Source organism: Acipenser ruthenus, chromosome 19 (assembly GCF_902713425.1).
Source record: "Acipenser ruthenus chromosome 19, fAciRut3.2 maternal haplotype, whole genome shotgun sequence".
NCBI classification, from domain to species: Eukaryota; Metazoa; Chordata; class Actinopteri; order Acipenseriformes; family Acipenseridae; genus Acipenser; species Acipenser ruthenus.
In genome coordinates, this window is record NC_081207.1 from 25,427,056 (window position 1) to 25,443,489 (window position 16,434).

Here is a 16,434-nt window from a genome sequence, read left to right on the forward strand (position 1 = left end):
GTGCCCTATTCACTAATGAAAGGAAGTCATGTTCTTTCTAGACAGCATTCAGAACTGGGTATACAAATGGCAAATTACATGTAATAGAGAAAAGTGTAAGGTACTGCATGCAGGCAATAAAAATGTGCATTATAAATACCATATGGGAGACACTGAAATTGAATATATGAAAAAGACCTAGGAGTTTATGTAGACTCAGAAATGTCTTCATCTAGACAATGTGGGGAAGCTACAAAAAAGGCCAACAAAATGCTGAGCTATATAGTGAAAAGTGTTGAATTTAAATCAAGGGAAGTAATGTTAAAACTTTACAATGCATTATTAAGTCCTCATCTAGAATATTGTGTTCAGTTCTGGTCACCTCGCTACAAAAAGGATATTGCTGCTCTAGAAAGAGTGCAAAGAAGAGCGACCAGAATTATTGCGGGTTTAAAAGGCATGTCATATGCAGATAGGCAAAAGGAATATAATCTATTCAGTCTTGAACAAAGAAGACTACACAGTGATCTGATTCAAGCATTCAAAATTCTAAAAGGTATTGACAATGTTGACCCAAGGGACTTTTTATACCTGAAAAAAGAAACAAGGACCAGGGGTCACAAATGGAGATTAGATAAAGGGGCATTCAGAACAGAAAATAGGAGGCACTTTTTTTTTTACAGAGTCTGGAACCAGCTCCCCAGTAATGTTGTTGAAGCTGACACCCTGGGATCCTACAAGAAGCTGCTTGATGAGATTCTGGGATCAATAAGCTACTAACAACCAAACGAGCAAGACGGGCCAAATGGCCTCCTCTTGTTTGTAAACTTTCTTATGTTCTCAAAACTGACTCCTTCATTTTTAACAAATCAACAGTAGAGTTCAATAACAGGGATGGAAATGTAGTCTGTAACACAGCAATGCTTTTAAACACAAGCCATATTCTTTTAGCAACTTTATTCATTAATCATTTTTTTTTAATAAATAAATGAAGTACAGTGGGAATAGAAAACTGAGCAGCGTTGCAGCTGGGAGGGAGAAAGATACAATCCTTATGAGACAGAGACATTCACCTTCTCTTGGCCAACATATTGAGAAATGTATTCCCGATGATGTGTGAATTGAAATATTGTTTTGTTTAGATTTTGTTTTATATTATGTTGAAAAATGATAATTATAGGTACTGACAGGAGATACAGTCATGTTTCCTGTAAACATTGCAGTATGTTATGTAATCCTTAAACCTTCAATCCGTTGTCTGTTTAGAATCAAACACAATAAAATTATCTGAAAAGCCTTTTTACAGTGCAACACCATATTTGCTGCATAATAATAACAGTAGGTATCAATTACAGAGGCTTTACAATGGATCAAAATCCTTTAATGATTCCTGGTGCAGGTGGACCCACTGGCGGTATCACATAAAGGCGCAGTGTCTGCCTGCTGGAGAGTCACACCATGGATACAGCAGGGCTTTAAACAGGCTTGTAGTTAGCCTCGTCATCTTCCTCCTTGCGTCTTGGTGGCTTCCTCCTTGGCTCCTCCTCCCCTGTGTCTTGCTTGTCCTTCTCAGCCTCGATCCAGCTCTGGGGAGTGATCATCTTCTTGGGGCCATATGGGGGGGCCCCAAGCAACGCCTCGATGTCATCATAGTTCACTACCTCCCGCTCCAGCAGAGCATTGGCCAGCTGCAAGTAGACAACACATCACAGCCATGCCACTTGAAACTGTCTTCTGATCCCATGACTGTCATTCAGTACACTTATTATATTGTTTCATTAGTATGTCAGTCACATTATTGTCAATATTATGTTCACTTGCTAATCCCACTGAATAACAGTAATGTGTTGCTACTGTATGCTAATAATATTGATAAAAGGGTAAATTGACAAATGCATTTTCTACAAACCGCAGCCGTAGTATTACCTTTTCTTTACCCATACCTGTATTAACATCCAGATATCCGCAAACAGAAATGACAAACAAACAACACACTGAAGTAGAGTACACACCATAATCAGTTTATCTCTGTTGTCTAGCAGCAGTTTCTCTGTGTGTCTGTATGCTCGAGCCACCAGCATCCTGGCCTCCTGTGGGATCAATATAGGACACTACTGAGACAGTCAAAGCTTTTGTGATCTAAAGGGTAAATGGCTAAATAAAAATAGCTGCAAGTTAGAACTCTGCTACCCAAGCCACATATCTCAAATAGTACAAAGCCTTAGGTTTGGCTAATCCTAGCGCTATACCTGACTATTATACTGACTCCATCCCTTCCATGCTCTACTCTCTATCAAGTTTATGTGAGCCTCCTCTATTCCCCTTTTCTACAGATTCATCTCCATTGTGTGTCAGACAGCGCAAAGCTGGTTTAGAAAAGAGAAGGAAACCCATCTGCCTGCACTCACATGGTCCATCTGCTCCTGTAGGCCCTGGCTGAATGGTCTGCGCCCGATGGCCCCCTCCTCCTCAGTGTCAGGGAAGGAGACTTGACCCACGCTGGGCACCATGCCGTACTGCTTCACCATGGAGTAGGCCACGCGAGTCACCTTCCGCAAGTCATCCTGGGCCCCTTACACAACACACACAGGTATGTCGACTCAACACACAGCTTTATAAGGGAACTGATACGGAATGTTAAGGAGTCACTGCCTCTTGCTGGATTACCTGTAGTGACCTTATTGAAGGTGATGGCCTCCGAGACCCGGCCTCCCAGAGCCATGCACATTCTCTCAAACAGCTGCTCGGTGGTGAAGAGAAACTGGTCCCGCGGCAGAATCTGGGCGAACCCCAGCGCAGCGTTGGTCCGGGGGGCAATGGAGACCTGGCAGGGTAGCGAGAACCAAGACAGGTCAGGGTAAGCCAGATTCCTATTAGAACATATCTACATTGCTTTCAAAATATTTGTTTAGGAGAAAATATTCAAATTGTTGTCTTCTTCATACACAACCCAAGATTGCTGCCACTGCAAAGTTTTTTCACAAATGGAGGAGCTGAAACATATGATGCACGTACAGTATATGTTCACGTGGGTGGAGGGGATGCTCATTGTAATGGCTAACAAACTGTGTATAGTCTAGGCATAGTGAGGTGATGGTATGAAGACGGCTTTACCTTCATGACAGCCTCTGTGTGCTCCAGCAGCCAGCCCACCAGCGCATGGCCCGATTCGTGAAACGCCACAATCCTCTGTTCCTCCTTAGACAGGATCTTACTCTTCTTAACACTGCCTGCACAGCAACACAGAAAAGACAAAAACCGGTAGATCAGGTATATCACTGTACATCTGCCGTTCTTCTCTAGAAATAGTAGAAGGTACTGTAGATTAAGATACCTGCAATAACTCTCTCCACCGCATACTCAAAGTTGAAGGTGTCGATTGATTTGTATCCCTCTCGGGCCGCATGCAAAGCTCCTTCATTGCAGATGTTGGCGATGTCCGCTCCTTGAGTAGAAACAACAAAAAATATTGGCAATAAGCTACTGTAATGTAGTAGAATTCAAGCTGAGTGAAAACAAAAGAGGTTCTTACCGCTGAATCCTGGTGTGAGCTCAGCTAAACGTTGGGAGTAAAAGCTGGCTGACTGGGTGAGTTTCAAGTTCTTCAGGTGCTGCTCAAAGATCTCTCTTCTCTCCTGACACAAACAAAAAAAAGCAGTTAATAAGAAACATGCGATTCTTGAACCGTCCACCGGAGGGTACTATAAGAAAAGCATGGACTTGAGCAGACTTGTAATGATACCGACAGTTCAAGAGGAAGCGATCGTTATCATCAATACTATCAGCACTATGCTGAATTATAAAATGTATAAAGAAATAAAGAGCTATAAGCAGCATGTTGGAAATGATTGCCCCTCCCCCCTCCCCCCTCCCCCCCCCTTTCCCAGTCGTACCTGCAGTGTAGGATAGTCAATGAAAATGTGCCGATCGAGCCGGCCAGGTCTCATCAGTGCGTTATCTAAAATATCTGCTCTGTTTGTGGATGCCAGCACGATCACATGATCTGTGGTTCCCATTCCTGAAAGACATCATGGCAAAAGGCTGACACTTTAGAACGTTAGTACTTGATGCCAAGAAAAACATATTTGAACATCTACTGTTTAAGCCACTAACGTACAAGATGAATCAAGATAACATACGTTAGCAGTCATAGCTTCTATTACAGTTAATTACAGTATAGTCCCCTTAATCCCCAACATTAAATCACATTACTCCATTGAAACTAGTGGCTGCCGTTCTCAAAGAGAGAGCGAGGGAGAGTAACGCACCGTCCATCTCGACCAGCAGCTGGTTTAAGGTCTGCTCCTCCTCAGTGTTGGAGAAGCCGGAGCTGTTGGTGGAGCGCTTCTTCCCGACAGCGTCGATCTCATCGATGTACACGATACAGGGGGCGCGGGCGCGGGCTTCTTTAAACAGGCTGCGCACACGCGCTGCACCCAGGCCTGACACAACAGCATGAACACACATTAACACAGCGCCCTGCACACACTCTGCTCACAGGAAGGTGCACATAATATGTCATTTAGAATGACGGAACACTGCTTATTTAACTCTAGAAGCAAAACAGAAATAAAGCTGCAAGGCAGAATGTCTCATATAAGGTAAAGGACAGGAGATACACCTTATTTCACTGTATACTGAGAGTAAATGTCCTTAGTCCCAAGATCTGGTGCCTCATTAGCAGTTTGTCTGTTGTGAGGAATGACTCACCCCCGATAACCTCCACAAACTCTGATCCCGCCATGGCGAGAAAGGGGACTTGGGCTTCGGTGGCGACCGCCTTGGCCAGCAGCGTCTTCCCACAGCCTGGGGGTCCCAGAAGGAGAGACCCCTTTGGCACCTTGGCCCCCAGCAGGAGGTACCGGTCTGGGTGCTGCCAAAGGCATGCAAAGAAACAGTAAATGCCTGCATCTGCTGCAGCTAGTGCAATTAACAAAACATGCATACCATTTATATTTCATAAAAGACTGAACTTCAGTGTACTGGAACACCACAGGATAAAATTAGACTTTAATAAAAATTAATTTAACCAACTGCTTCAAATGTGTTGTTTGGTCCAAATCCAGTTTCTTTATATATAAATAAATAAATAAATAAATAAATAAATAAATAAAATCAGCAACACATTGTTGTGGTCAGAAAATTTTTATTAATTTTCTTTGCTGAATTTTCTTTGCTTCCCTGTCTTAGGGTGAGCTTGCTAGTCTGTACCTTCAAGTAATCCACAAACTCTTTCACTTCCATCTTGGCCTCATGCATCCCAGCCACGTCTTTGAAACTCACGCCCTTCCCTGACTTTCCATCCACAATGGTGAAGCGAGCCATCTTCAGCTGGTTCTGTTAGCACAGGCACACAAGGCAGCACAAATAAAAAAAAAAAAATATTCAGCACATGGTCAGCGTTTATCACTTTAATGGATACAGATAATGAAGTTAGCATTGGTACAGTAGGTGAGGAATGGCACTGTAAAAATCACATTTTTTTTTTTTTTTTATTGTAGTAATCGCCAATTCGTTTTTTGTTATTTTATCCCCAATTTAGTAGTGTCCAATTATTTTGGTTAGCTCAGCTCACCACTACCACCCCTGCGCTGACTCGGGAGAGGCGAAGATGAACACATGCTGTCCTCCGAAGCGTGCGCCATTAGCCGCCCGCTTTTTTGCACACTGCAGACTCACCATGCAGCCACCCAGAGCTAACAGCGTCGGAGGACAATGCAGCCCTGGGCAGCTTACAGGCAAGCCCGCAGGCACCCGGCCAGACCACAGGGGTCGCTGGTGCGTGGTGAGCCGAGGACACCCTGGCCGACCTAACCCTCCCTCCCCCTGGGCGGCGCTCGGCCAATTGTGCGCCAAACTATAGCCAGACTATAGGGCGCATCCTGCACTCTACGCGAGTGGATGCGCCACTCGGGAGCCCTTGAGCTTTAGGTCAAGTTCGAAACCACCGCAACACCCACGCTAATACAAGTTGTGTAACACTTCAGAATCCTGTATGTGTGGGCTCAGGCTGATATCTGTTTTTTATTAATATATATATGAACTTTCGATGGGAATTCGCCTCCACACCACTCTGCGAGCAGGCTACTCGCTACATGTACTTTATATTTTGGTTAGAAATAATTCCACTAATTGGTTCAGACAGCAGAACCACCACACTTACGAATGCACTGAATCCACCATCCTTGCCCGCCATCCCTGCCAGTCGGAAGATGTACCAGAGAATCGCCACCCCCACTGCTGCCATCCCCAGGGCATAAAGAGCACTGGAATATAAAGCAAGGTCAGGTATGCCTACAAATGTGCTGCTGAGGTTCACCTTACAGTTTATTGTGTTAATGTGCCCACTTGGGTGGTAATATGTACACTCAAATAAAGATATATATTTTTTGTTAATTACAAAAAAATAACTATTGCATATCTGACAGCCAGCTATTTTTGTCTTTAGAGTAAACGTACTTTAGAAACTGGTTCTAAAGATCTTAGTAAGTTCAGAACACAGGAAACATGACTGAGAAATATTCGGAGCTAACTGACACAATTACAGTATAAGCACCCAGTTCTTCAAAATATCAAATCAGATTAGTACTTGCACATTTCTGGAGGATGTCAGGAACAACACAACACAAACTGAAATCCCTCAACACTGAGGTTTGGTACGTACTTTCCAAAGAATCCAGTGCGCTTGTAGGACACAGGGATCCTATCCTTCATGTCAACGTTTAACTCCTCCTCAGCTGCTCGCAGCTTCTCCTCAAACTTGTCGATGTTGGCAACCTGCATCCGGTACATCAGGGCCAGCCTCTGAGGAAAGAGGACTGTGCAGTTAACAGGTCATCAAAACAGCTAGTGACGTAAGGAATCTTATTGGATAACTCCACCTAAAAATAAATAAATAAAATAACACAGATCTAACTTCTTATGGATGTGCTTCCCAGGAAGGCATTTTAACGAAGACACTGTTTTCAAGGTAACAAACATATCTTAAGGTCATTTTAAAATGTTAAACCACAGACTGGGGTACCCACTGGCCTCCCAAAGATGACGGCACCAGGGTGCAGGTAGATCTCCACGATGTCGCTCTCTGGTACCACCTGCACCCGGGACACCTCGCCCTTGGCCAGCATCTCGTTGACAAAGTCGTTCCAGGAGATGTTGCCTCCGCTGGTGTTGATGGAGTTGAGGAGGCTCATGATGACCGCGATGATGAACAGTGTCCGCAGCCGCTCCCTGTACATCTGATCCTCTCGCTCGCGCCGCTTCTTCTCCTCTGAGAACAGAAAGGATGCTTTAGTCAAGGATTCCACACTGCAGATGGTATTACTTTATCCCCTGTAGGAATGCTCAAGTGTCATTCCATAAAAATCTAAAGCCGGGCTGGGACACATATTCAAATATTAAAAAAAAAAACACTGCTTGAAATATGACCACGTTTAAATGTATAAATGACTGTATGAAAAAAAATATACATTATGCAAGAGGAAAACCAATACATGAATAACCTCAAATAAATAATACCTTGTATTGTTCAAAACAGCATGTATATCCTTTCTTTAATAGGTAGTTTGATGGGTTATATTACTCTGAAGAGATGTTATAAATTTTTTTACTTGAATGTGATACTATTGTTTTCCAGCTAATTCTGCATTAAAGAATATTTGATTATTTGTTTAGATGTCCTATAAATATATAAACACAAGGCTTACCATAGCTCAGGTTTCTAGATGGATGAATGTCAATCATACACGTACAGTGTACAGAGTAATGCCACCTGATGAAATGTTATAAAGGGGGTGGGAGTGGGAGAGATTTACCTTCATCCTCCTCTGGAGTTTTCCCTTTAGCGTCATCATTACTGTTTTTGTCCTGCCTGGGTCGAGAGGTGCTAAAATAAGAAGTCCCTCCTGTAATAAAAGACCATTCAAATAAATAACAAATGTTCACAGACACTAGGCCCCTACCATAAACAACCCGCTTGAATTCTATGAAAACTGTCCAACATTATATTTGGAATTTTACACTACAATAGACAAACAATAACAAAACAGTATTCATAGAATTATAACATGGGGGCACTGTGTGTAATATTCAGTGTCATTGTAGTGCTTAATAATACCCTACAACTGGATACAAAACTAAACTAATGGCACTAATAAGTGCTAGGTTTGTTTTATGCTTACCTAAAAGTCTCCATAACCCAACTGGATCTCGACCAAGCTGTTGTTTTATTAAGATCTTACAGACTCCTTGAAATCTGGGGGTCAGAGGTTTGTAAAGGATTTGCTGCAAAATAATAAATAATGAAAGAGGGATTTTTGCAAGTCCAGAACTAAACTTCAACCAACTTCTGCACAGCCAGGTTACTTAACAACATGGCCTGCAGTAAATAATGTACGACAAAAATAAAATAACTCTAAGTACTGTCTGTACTACTGTTATAGATAACAGTACAGGTGCATTGTCTAAATAGGGCAAAATAATTGAAACCGTAAACTAATATTCTGCGCTCAACTGTGATCTTTTCACAACTGACAAAAGAATACAGTAGTCCACTAGACCCATTGTTACGATATTGTGATATTTGTATTCTACCTTATAATAACTAATACAAGTGCTGGTATAATGACGTTATGGTACACATGGGAGGTATGCTAACCATACCGCCTTACAGGGGGTCACTGTAATTTGTAACCAATTGGATATTTCAGGTCATTTTCAAATAAAACCGGGCATGATTGCATGATCACATGGTACATAAAAACAAACATCACCACCCCACAAAGCATTAACAAGGACAACAAAAGAGACTGGAATGCGCTGTATATGCAGATCTGTAATAGCGGTTATACTCTAAAGTGGAGATACGTAGGGAAAACGTGTATATTATATACTCTAGGTAATCAGTACTGGGCACCACCAGCAGTACTTCATAAATACATAGATATGTTATACTACAACCACATCACTTTGTCTTCAGTTCATTTTGCTTCACATTACTCTTGAAACGTGCAACGTTTTCATCAAACCTGGTTGCATTAAAAACGCGAAAGTATATGTATGGTTTGAACCTACCTGTAAAATACCAGTGCTGACATAACGACGTTGATCTTGAAGCCTCGAACTGAGTTGAAAATTCGTGATCCTTTTTAATCCACAGTTCTTGCAGACATTACACTTACTAGGGCTGATATTATTTTGATCTTTATGAATAAAAGACTTTTTGTAGTCGTTTCCCAAATGCAGACTTCTTTTCTGAGCTGTCAAAGCCCAAATCGATCTGCTCCTAGAACCGCAAGTTCTGCTGGTTAGTTGCATAAGCATCGCAGCCATTTCCACGCTATTAATAAAGTTAATAATATCTTAAACGTGTTAGCATGCTTCTGCACTAATGCTATATTTCTTAAATCATGGTACAGCTATTTAGAGCAGAGTGTACTGTATAACTCGGAACAGTTTTCCGTTTTGATATGTAACTAAACTCCACCCATCGCTATGAACTTGACCTTTTAACTTTCACCCTCGTTTATTTTCCATTTTATAAAAAAAGCAACTTTAAGATTTTTTTTAATGAAAGTTTCTTAACCCTGACGATATGTTAATAACTGTTTGAGGTTTAAAAGCACGGTGAACACAGAAATAATAATAAAATAAAATGTAGTATGTCAACCTTCAACTCTGGTGATGTCATTACCAGTCGCCGCACAGCATTGAAAATCTAAAGATAATCTTTGGCAGAACTACAAAAAAACGACAGAGGGCGCACTAATGGAGAAACGGGTGTGAATCAATCTACAGTACAAACGCTACAGAATATTTATTTTTAAACAGACGGCATATTATGTAAACTCGCTAAAGTTTCTGAATTACAAAGTGACATCACTCTTTATTACACGCGTTTCTGCTTTTTATTAGTTTTTGTTTTCGTATAATTTCATACAACTGAAAAATATTTGTGTGCTTGGCACGCAAGACTCGTATATATACCTATGGAACTTTCCAAATTAATGAAAATATATTATTATTATTGTTATTATATAATCATGTGTCATTCTACAGAATGAGATGTGATGTGTTCATTAATAATCACTGAATATATTTACATGATCTGGCGATCTGACATCATCGTAGCATGAGCGTTTGACCAAAATTTTTACAATCATGAAATCTTGCAATATTGTGAACTGTAGTGTCATTTTTAACCACAGGGGTGTGCTATCGACAAAGCAAAACTGTAGACAGTACATACGGCTAATAATAGGGCTACTGTGATTAATTCATCTTTTTAATATAATTAATGAACGGAGGGTAACAGTAGTTAATGAAAGCAATATCTGACTAATTGGTGTATTATAACAACAGTGATTGGACTTGATTTGATAAGTTTATATTAACCTATGAGCGTTAACCATGTTATCAACAGCTGGTGAGATAACAAAACTGATGAGCACACAAGTATGCTAGCATACCATGCTACCTTGTGTGATATGTTTTCACGTGTTGAACTAGCTGGTTTTTGCTATATATTTCCAATGTGTATTTTTGGTATAATAATAACGAATTTAATCTGAATTACAAAAAATAACAGCATATGTTTAAGATACAGTGCCTATAATATTGACACCCTCAGTACAGTCCATTATTATTATGTGAGTAGAATACTTCTGCATGGAACCAGCACGTGTCTCTTATATACAGCATGGTTCAACATGTGACAACATCTTCTGTCACACAAGTGAGGATGGCGTAATGTCATAGGACTAATCTGAAAGGTCATTTTGCAGTTTTACTAATGTATTTACCATGGTTTGCCATGTTTTTTTTACAAAGGTAAAATCTTATGAGGGCATTACCTCCCCCTTCTCTTTGTTTCTTAACTTTGACACAGGAATATCACCGAAGGCACAGCATTGTCTAGAGCGCCCATCTCCTCCATGTGGGACTGAATAGCGCTGCTTTCAGAGGAAATAATTAACTCTTTGTCATTCATATGCCCCACAGTTAAAACAGGATGGCACAGCATGTGTTAAATTGAGTTCTCCCTCTATGTCTCTATCCAGCAAACAATGCCTAGGTATTCTGGTGTAAATCAGCATGGAGGAGGTACTACACGCAAGTGTTTTAACTTTTTTAAAATGACGAAAATGTGTAGGAATAGAAGTTCACATTCACAAAACTAAGAAGAGCAATGAAAATGGGTTTGAAGTTTATACAAGTGGAGAGGGGGAATATTTTAGAAACATAGACTCTACCTTAATACAATATTAATAAAGATCTAAACAGTAACAAACAACTGTTAATTGCTTAAAAAAAAAAGAGGGAACAGATTGTCAGCTAATGATAACAGACACTGTATAAGTTAAGCAAATAATGTCAAAGCAGGTCATTATACAAAATGTGTCTGATTAGGCGGTTATCTGGTTTTCGGGGGTTTCTGAAGCATACATTTGTAAGGACAAGGAACTCCATTATTACTAGAAAGATAAGTCTTCCAATCGCAGACACTTCAGACATGGTAAGATTTAAAAAAAAAATACAGACTTACGACACCAGAGGGACGGCACCATCTAAAAAATGGCCCAATCCGAAAAAGAGAATCAATAGCGTTTAACCAATAATTTTTCTCCTTTTATACTTATCCTTCTGACGCACCTTCCCTGCAACTGTGGCATCCTATTTGACCAATCAAAGATCCTTATAATTTCCCTTCTCGTTTCCTCGGTTTTCTTCGCTTACACCTTCTTCAAGGGTCACAGTTATGGAGGGTGTTGTGTGATTACATCACTGTGTTCGCCATGTTGGCTCCACTTGCGCCATTCGCTTTATGCACAAGCCCGACCAATGTAGGAGCCAAGATGGCGTTATTTTCATAACAGCCTCTCTAGTTAGAAACCTCCCCCGCCATTTGGCCAATCGCATTGCATGTTTCAAACCGCCTCAATCTTTTTTCGTCAGCACCCACAGTCCAAGTCAAAGGCCGCCTGGTAAAACGGTTCGCGAGGAGTTGAGTAGCAGTGGGATTAAAAAATAATAATAAAAATAAATCCGTAAAGTAATATTAATAACATAACATATCGACAATGTATGCCTATACGAATATGATGTGCGCCTGATCTTTCTGTGCATACAATAGTGGGAGGCTCGAAAGCTTTTGCGTTTTGGGCATTGCGGAATTTAAGAGAGGCACTGGTATTTGTGTGTAAGATGTGCGCTGCTTTGTTGGATATTTCCGGACGGTAGTCTGTTCAAGCAGCAAGGCCTCAAATGGGAAAACCAAGCCTGGGACTGGAGTTCCGAGCCTGAGCCGCGGGACACGCAGCTTAGTATTGGGCAAAGGTAAGTGCGTGCCTAGTTTGCTTGAACTGCTTCTGTTCAAAAATAATAAGGGTGGTGGTTTGTTTAAATAGGCAGGGGAATTGAGCTTTGGAGAAACATTAGTTTAGTTAAGCCATGGCTTCTGTATTAGTTGTGTTATTATTCCCCCAGAATGTTTATGCAACGATTTGAAAACAATACGTTCTATTTTTAACGAACAACTTGTTTGTTTACCTGCAACTGAATAAAATATTCTAGGCTCTCAGTCATTTTGTGGAGTGAGATTCATTTGTATTTGTTGTTTTTCCTGTTTCTCAGGAGCTGTTTTGTGAAATTGTGCCATGTGTTTAATGGATCTTTAGTCAATTTCTCCTGAGCTTGGTCGACTTTGCCTAATTTCTAGCCTGTAAACAGTTGTCAAAAGAAGGGACACACTGAAAGAAACGTCACTGATTCTGATATAGCGAGTGTGTGTGTTTTGCAGACACACTTGATTTGATTTCGCATGTAATTTACCAATTACATGCGCCCTAATTGGTCTAATTGTTAAAACAAACTCGTCGTATTAGATTCTAGTTGAAGTATCAACATATATTACGATTCTAATAATTGAATAGGAAATATTTCAGTTTATTGTTTACCAACGTTACATTATGCTTGTTTTCTTGAATATGCTCTCCTGACGTTACATGTAACAGTTCTTAATTGCTAGTATATTAGTTTGAGTGATCCTCTTAATGTTTTACTGATCGTTTTGTGAAGGTAAATACAACAACTATCAGCAAAACACTAAGAGGATCACTCAATACTTCAGAGATCTAAATCCAAATATCTGCATTGTATTGACGCCGAGAGACTGAATGAACTGTCTGGAGTTCACAAGAGGGATTCTGTTTACATTTACTTCTCACTATTGAATTTCATTATTTTTCTGACAAGGAAAAAAGTGATATTGCAGAGCACTATTGGCAATTGAACTTTTCATTTTATACAATATTTTGCCATAGTTTTAAATTTCCAAAGCTCCTTTTCATGTCCGGTCTGTAGGAACTACGATCCACATGACTTTTTTTTTTTATTTACTTGCAACCAGCCCCAAATGCAAATAATTCAGAGCTATTGCAATACAGAACGAAGTGCTTTCTGGATGACGGGAAAGCTCTGGCTAGATTTTTTAGAATGGCTCATATCACACTCTCAAAACTTTTGCTGTCTTGAGTTCAGGTAATAACTACCTGTTAACTCTCGACACATCCACGTAGTAGTCTTTCAGATTTCTTGGATGCCTGCCCGTGAACTACATATCTGTTTTGTGTGAATCGTTTGCAAATTACACTGTCCATTTTCCATCTGTTTTCAGGGTAGATATGTCGAGGTCTGCATTTAAAAAAAAAGTCAGTCTAAATTTGGTTCAGCATCCTTGACAAACATAACAAACACGCACGTTGTGCATTACATACAGGGTTATGATTAGTGATATAAAAGTATAGTTATGTTATATGTACTCCATGGTGGTTAATAGTTTATTATGAATTCTCTGTCTTTTTAACGGAGACTGCTTGATGAAATGTACACTAAGAACGCTTACAAAAAGTGGAGCAATTCTGCAAAAAAAATTAGTGCTTGTTAGTCAGTAGTTTTGTATTGATTCACCATTTGCAATGTTTTTTCAGTCATCTTGCTACTGTGTGACGGTGATACTTCTAATTCTTATTTTTCATACTTTTGCCTAAGGCTGCATTACATATATGCTGTGTTTTTTTGCTAATGCCTTGCAAAATACTACTTTTTGATTTAACCCCCTTTGTGTGATACATTTATGAAAAACTGTTCAAAATGACAGGGTGTTTTTATATGTGTAACATTTGTGTTTTGTAGCTCATTTTGAATTGACCTTGTACAGATTCCTGGTTTTCTGCTAGATTAGTAATGCAATTACAGTAGTCTGTTTTGACTGAATACCCATAAATAAATTAATCTAAAGCTGTATGTAGCATCAGATGAAAAAGAAAAAAAAGAATCAAGCTAGTTTTCTGGTCATTGTGAGTTCAAAAATCTGCCCTGCTTTGTAAGGGCATTGCACCATGCTGGGAGGAAAATGTCTGTTATTGCATCACACATTTGCTACTTGCTTTGGTTGCTATGCAGCTGAACAATGAGAAGCAAGGAACATGCAATAATGCTTTTTTTTTTTTTTTTTTTTTTTAAAAAAAGCAGTGTGGGGGGCAGCATTAACAGTATCGGCATTATACAGCAAATTAAAAAGAAATGTTAAATCCTGCAGCATTCCTAATGTTGTATGTTGGTAAATAAATACAATATAATATAATTATTATTGTTTGGTCAGTTTTCTGTCCTACCCCTATTAGGGTGAACTTGTTAAATGTGAAGATACATGTTTTGGTTAGTTCTGTTTAGTACAGCCAATTAGGTACATAAAGCTGCAGTCTCCCATCTTCCATTTTACACTTTTGTTTTCTTTAGTGCGACTAACGAAGCTAAACCATAACATAGCCTCAGTATACTCCGAATTCACTGTGGACTACCGTGTTTGTAAACAGCCCACGTACATGTGCATCCACCCCACACACTCAGAATGCACTGCGTACAGCGATTACAGTACAGTGGTTAAACTGTAGTACTGGATTACTGTGTAGTAGGATTTATACATTGATACTATACAACGACATAGAATTTTAAACACTAGTGTCCTGTATGCACACTGTGATTTGAAGAACTGAGTAAGCTATGCTTCATATAGTGTTTTTGATTATGAGAGAAATAGTGCTGGGAAATTCCTTTAGTGTGTTTTTTTACTTGCAGTATATTAGTACACCAGTTATTAAATAAAGAAAGGCATTTTGCAGTAGGCATTTCTTGTTGGTAAAATATTGTTTCATTCTACAGTCTGCAGTAGGTGGCATGTACCCATGGAGCAGAAAAGCAGCAGTAGTCTTGCTTTGTTACTGAGAACATTTAGTACAAGTTCCAGGTTCTGTTAAACTTTGTCGGCTGCTTATTTGTTTTAGATGCCAGAAAGTTTACTGGAGGCAAAAACAGTAAAACATGTATTGTAATAGGTCTATACTAGAGGTGGACAGACCACGGTTGTTGGGCAGTTCAAGTACGTCTCCTGGTGAAATGCTGGGTGACGCACGCTTTGCGGCTTGAATGAACTGAAGAAAGAATAAACAAACAAAAAGAGTAAGTAAAAATAAACACAATAAGTTTATTATTGTTGTTCTCTGTGTTCGTTGGTGTTCATTTATTCTTTCTTCTCTCCTGTTTCTTTGAGCCTGCATGTTCACTGCAAGGATATTTCGTCACTTGTAGCCTTTCGACACCACTCGCTGGCGCATGCGTATTTTGATCACCGAGTGAAAGCCGGATGTGCAGTTGAAAGTAAATTTCATAATTTTGAATTAAGTGCTCGTTCGTTTCGTGGAGACAATGGCATTGAGCAAACCATCCACGAGTAATAAACATATGAGGCTTTAAATCAGACTGGGAGAAAGTTGGCTTTCACCGAAAACAGTGGTAAACTTTTGTCATCTGCAACAAATCGCTCTGTACAAGGTGAGCAACCTCAAACGTCATTATGAAACAAATCACAACCCATTTTCATCTGAATGTCCTCCTGGATCAGACTTAAGGCAGATGCTTCTTTCGGCGTTCAGTAAAGAAGCTGATTTAACTACTCAAGCGAGTTTTGTAGGGCAAGCAAGGAATATTGCTTGTGCCAAACGTCCTTATTCAGGTGAATGACTCTTTTTGATAAAATTGGAGTGCTGGCGCTAGACTAGAGAATGCATGTTTACATGTTATATTGCAGGTCTAAAATTAATATTATATTTACATATTACGTCTCGTCATGAGCAGGTACTGTAATCCCTTTCAAAATACAGTGCATTTGTCATCCACAAAGCTCTCAGGTATTTAATATACGCAGCTGTCATACAATTTTTTTTTTTTTAAACCCAGCATTCAGGTCTTCAAATCAGGTCAGTTATTGTATTTTGTTTCATAACTGAATATATTTTATTTAAAGTGCGTAATACATACAGTATAAACAGAAAATGGAAAAATACCAATGTTACATTTTAAAGTTTAATACACTATACAGTGCAATACAGATTATACAGA

The 16,434-nt window shown here is 39.7% G+C and overlaps 2 protein-coding genes across 5 annotated transcripts in view; one reads left to right on the forward strand and one right to left on the reverse strand.

Annotated features, from left to right (window-relative positions):
- Positions 1-921: 921 nt before the first annotated feature.
- Positions 922-9,496, reverse strand: LOC117424136 (paraplegin-like). Of its 2 annotated transcripts, XM_034040245.3 has the most exons (17): positions 9,052-9,495; positions 8,160-8,262; positions 7,794-7,883; positions 7,008-7,249; positions 6,644-6,783; positions 6,143-6,245; positions 5,191-5,316; positions 4,690-4,852; positions 4,248-4,421; positions 3,873-3,997; positions 3,512-3,614; positions 3,314-3,424; positions 3,094-3,209; positions 2,647-2,803; positions 2,388-2,551; positions 1,992-2,069; positions 922-1,667 (listed from the first exon to the last, which is right to left on the reverse strand). In XM_034040245.3, exons 1-17 carry the CDS (start codon positions 9,307-9,309, stop codon positions 1,455-1,457), a joined length of 2,466 nt encoding a protein of 821 aa, XP_033896136.3. In that variant the 5' UTR covers positions 9,310-9,495; the 3' UTR covers positions 922-1,454. The 2 variants fall into 2 exon arrangements, with proteins under 2 accessions (XP_033896136.3, XP_034784158.2); XM_034928267.2 differs by lacking the exon at positions 3,314-3,424 and having other exon boundaries at positions 9,052-9,496.
- A 2,217-nt stretch (positions 9,497-11,713) lies between these two features.
- Positions 11,714-16,434, forward strand: part of LOC117424180 (ankyrin repeat domain-containing protein 11-like) — a 94,766-nt gene continuing 90,045 nt past the window's right edge. For 2 of the 3 annotated variants that reach the window (XM_058992689.1, XM_058992690.1), the window contains exon 1: positions 11,714-12,312. The gene's annotated coding sequence lies outside the window, so the exon portion shown is untranslated. The remainder of the gene's footprint in view (positions 12,313-16,434) is intronic. The other variant, XM_034040308.3, reaches the window with a different exon arrangement.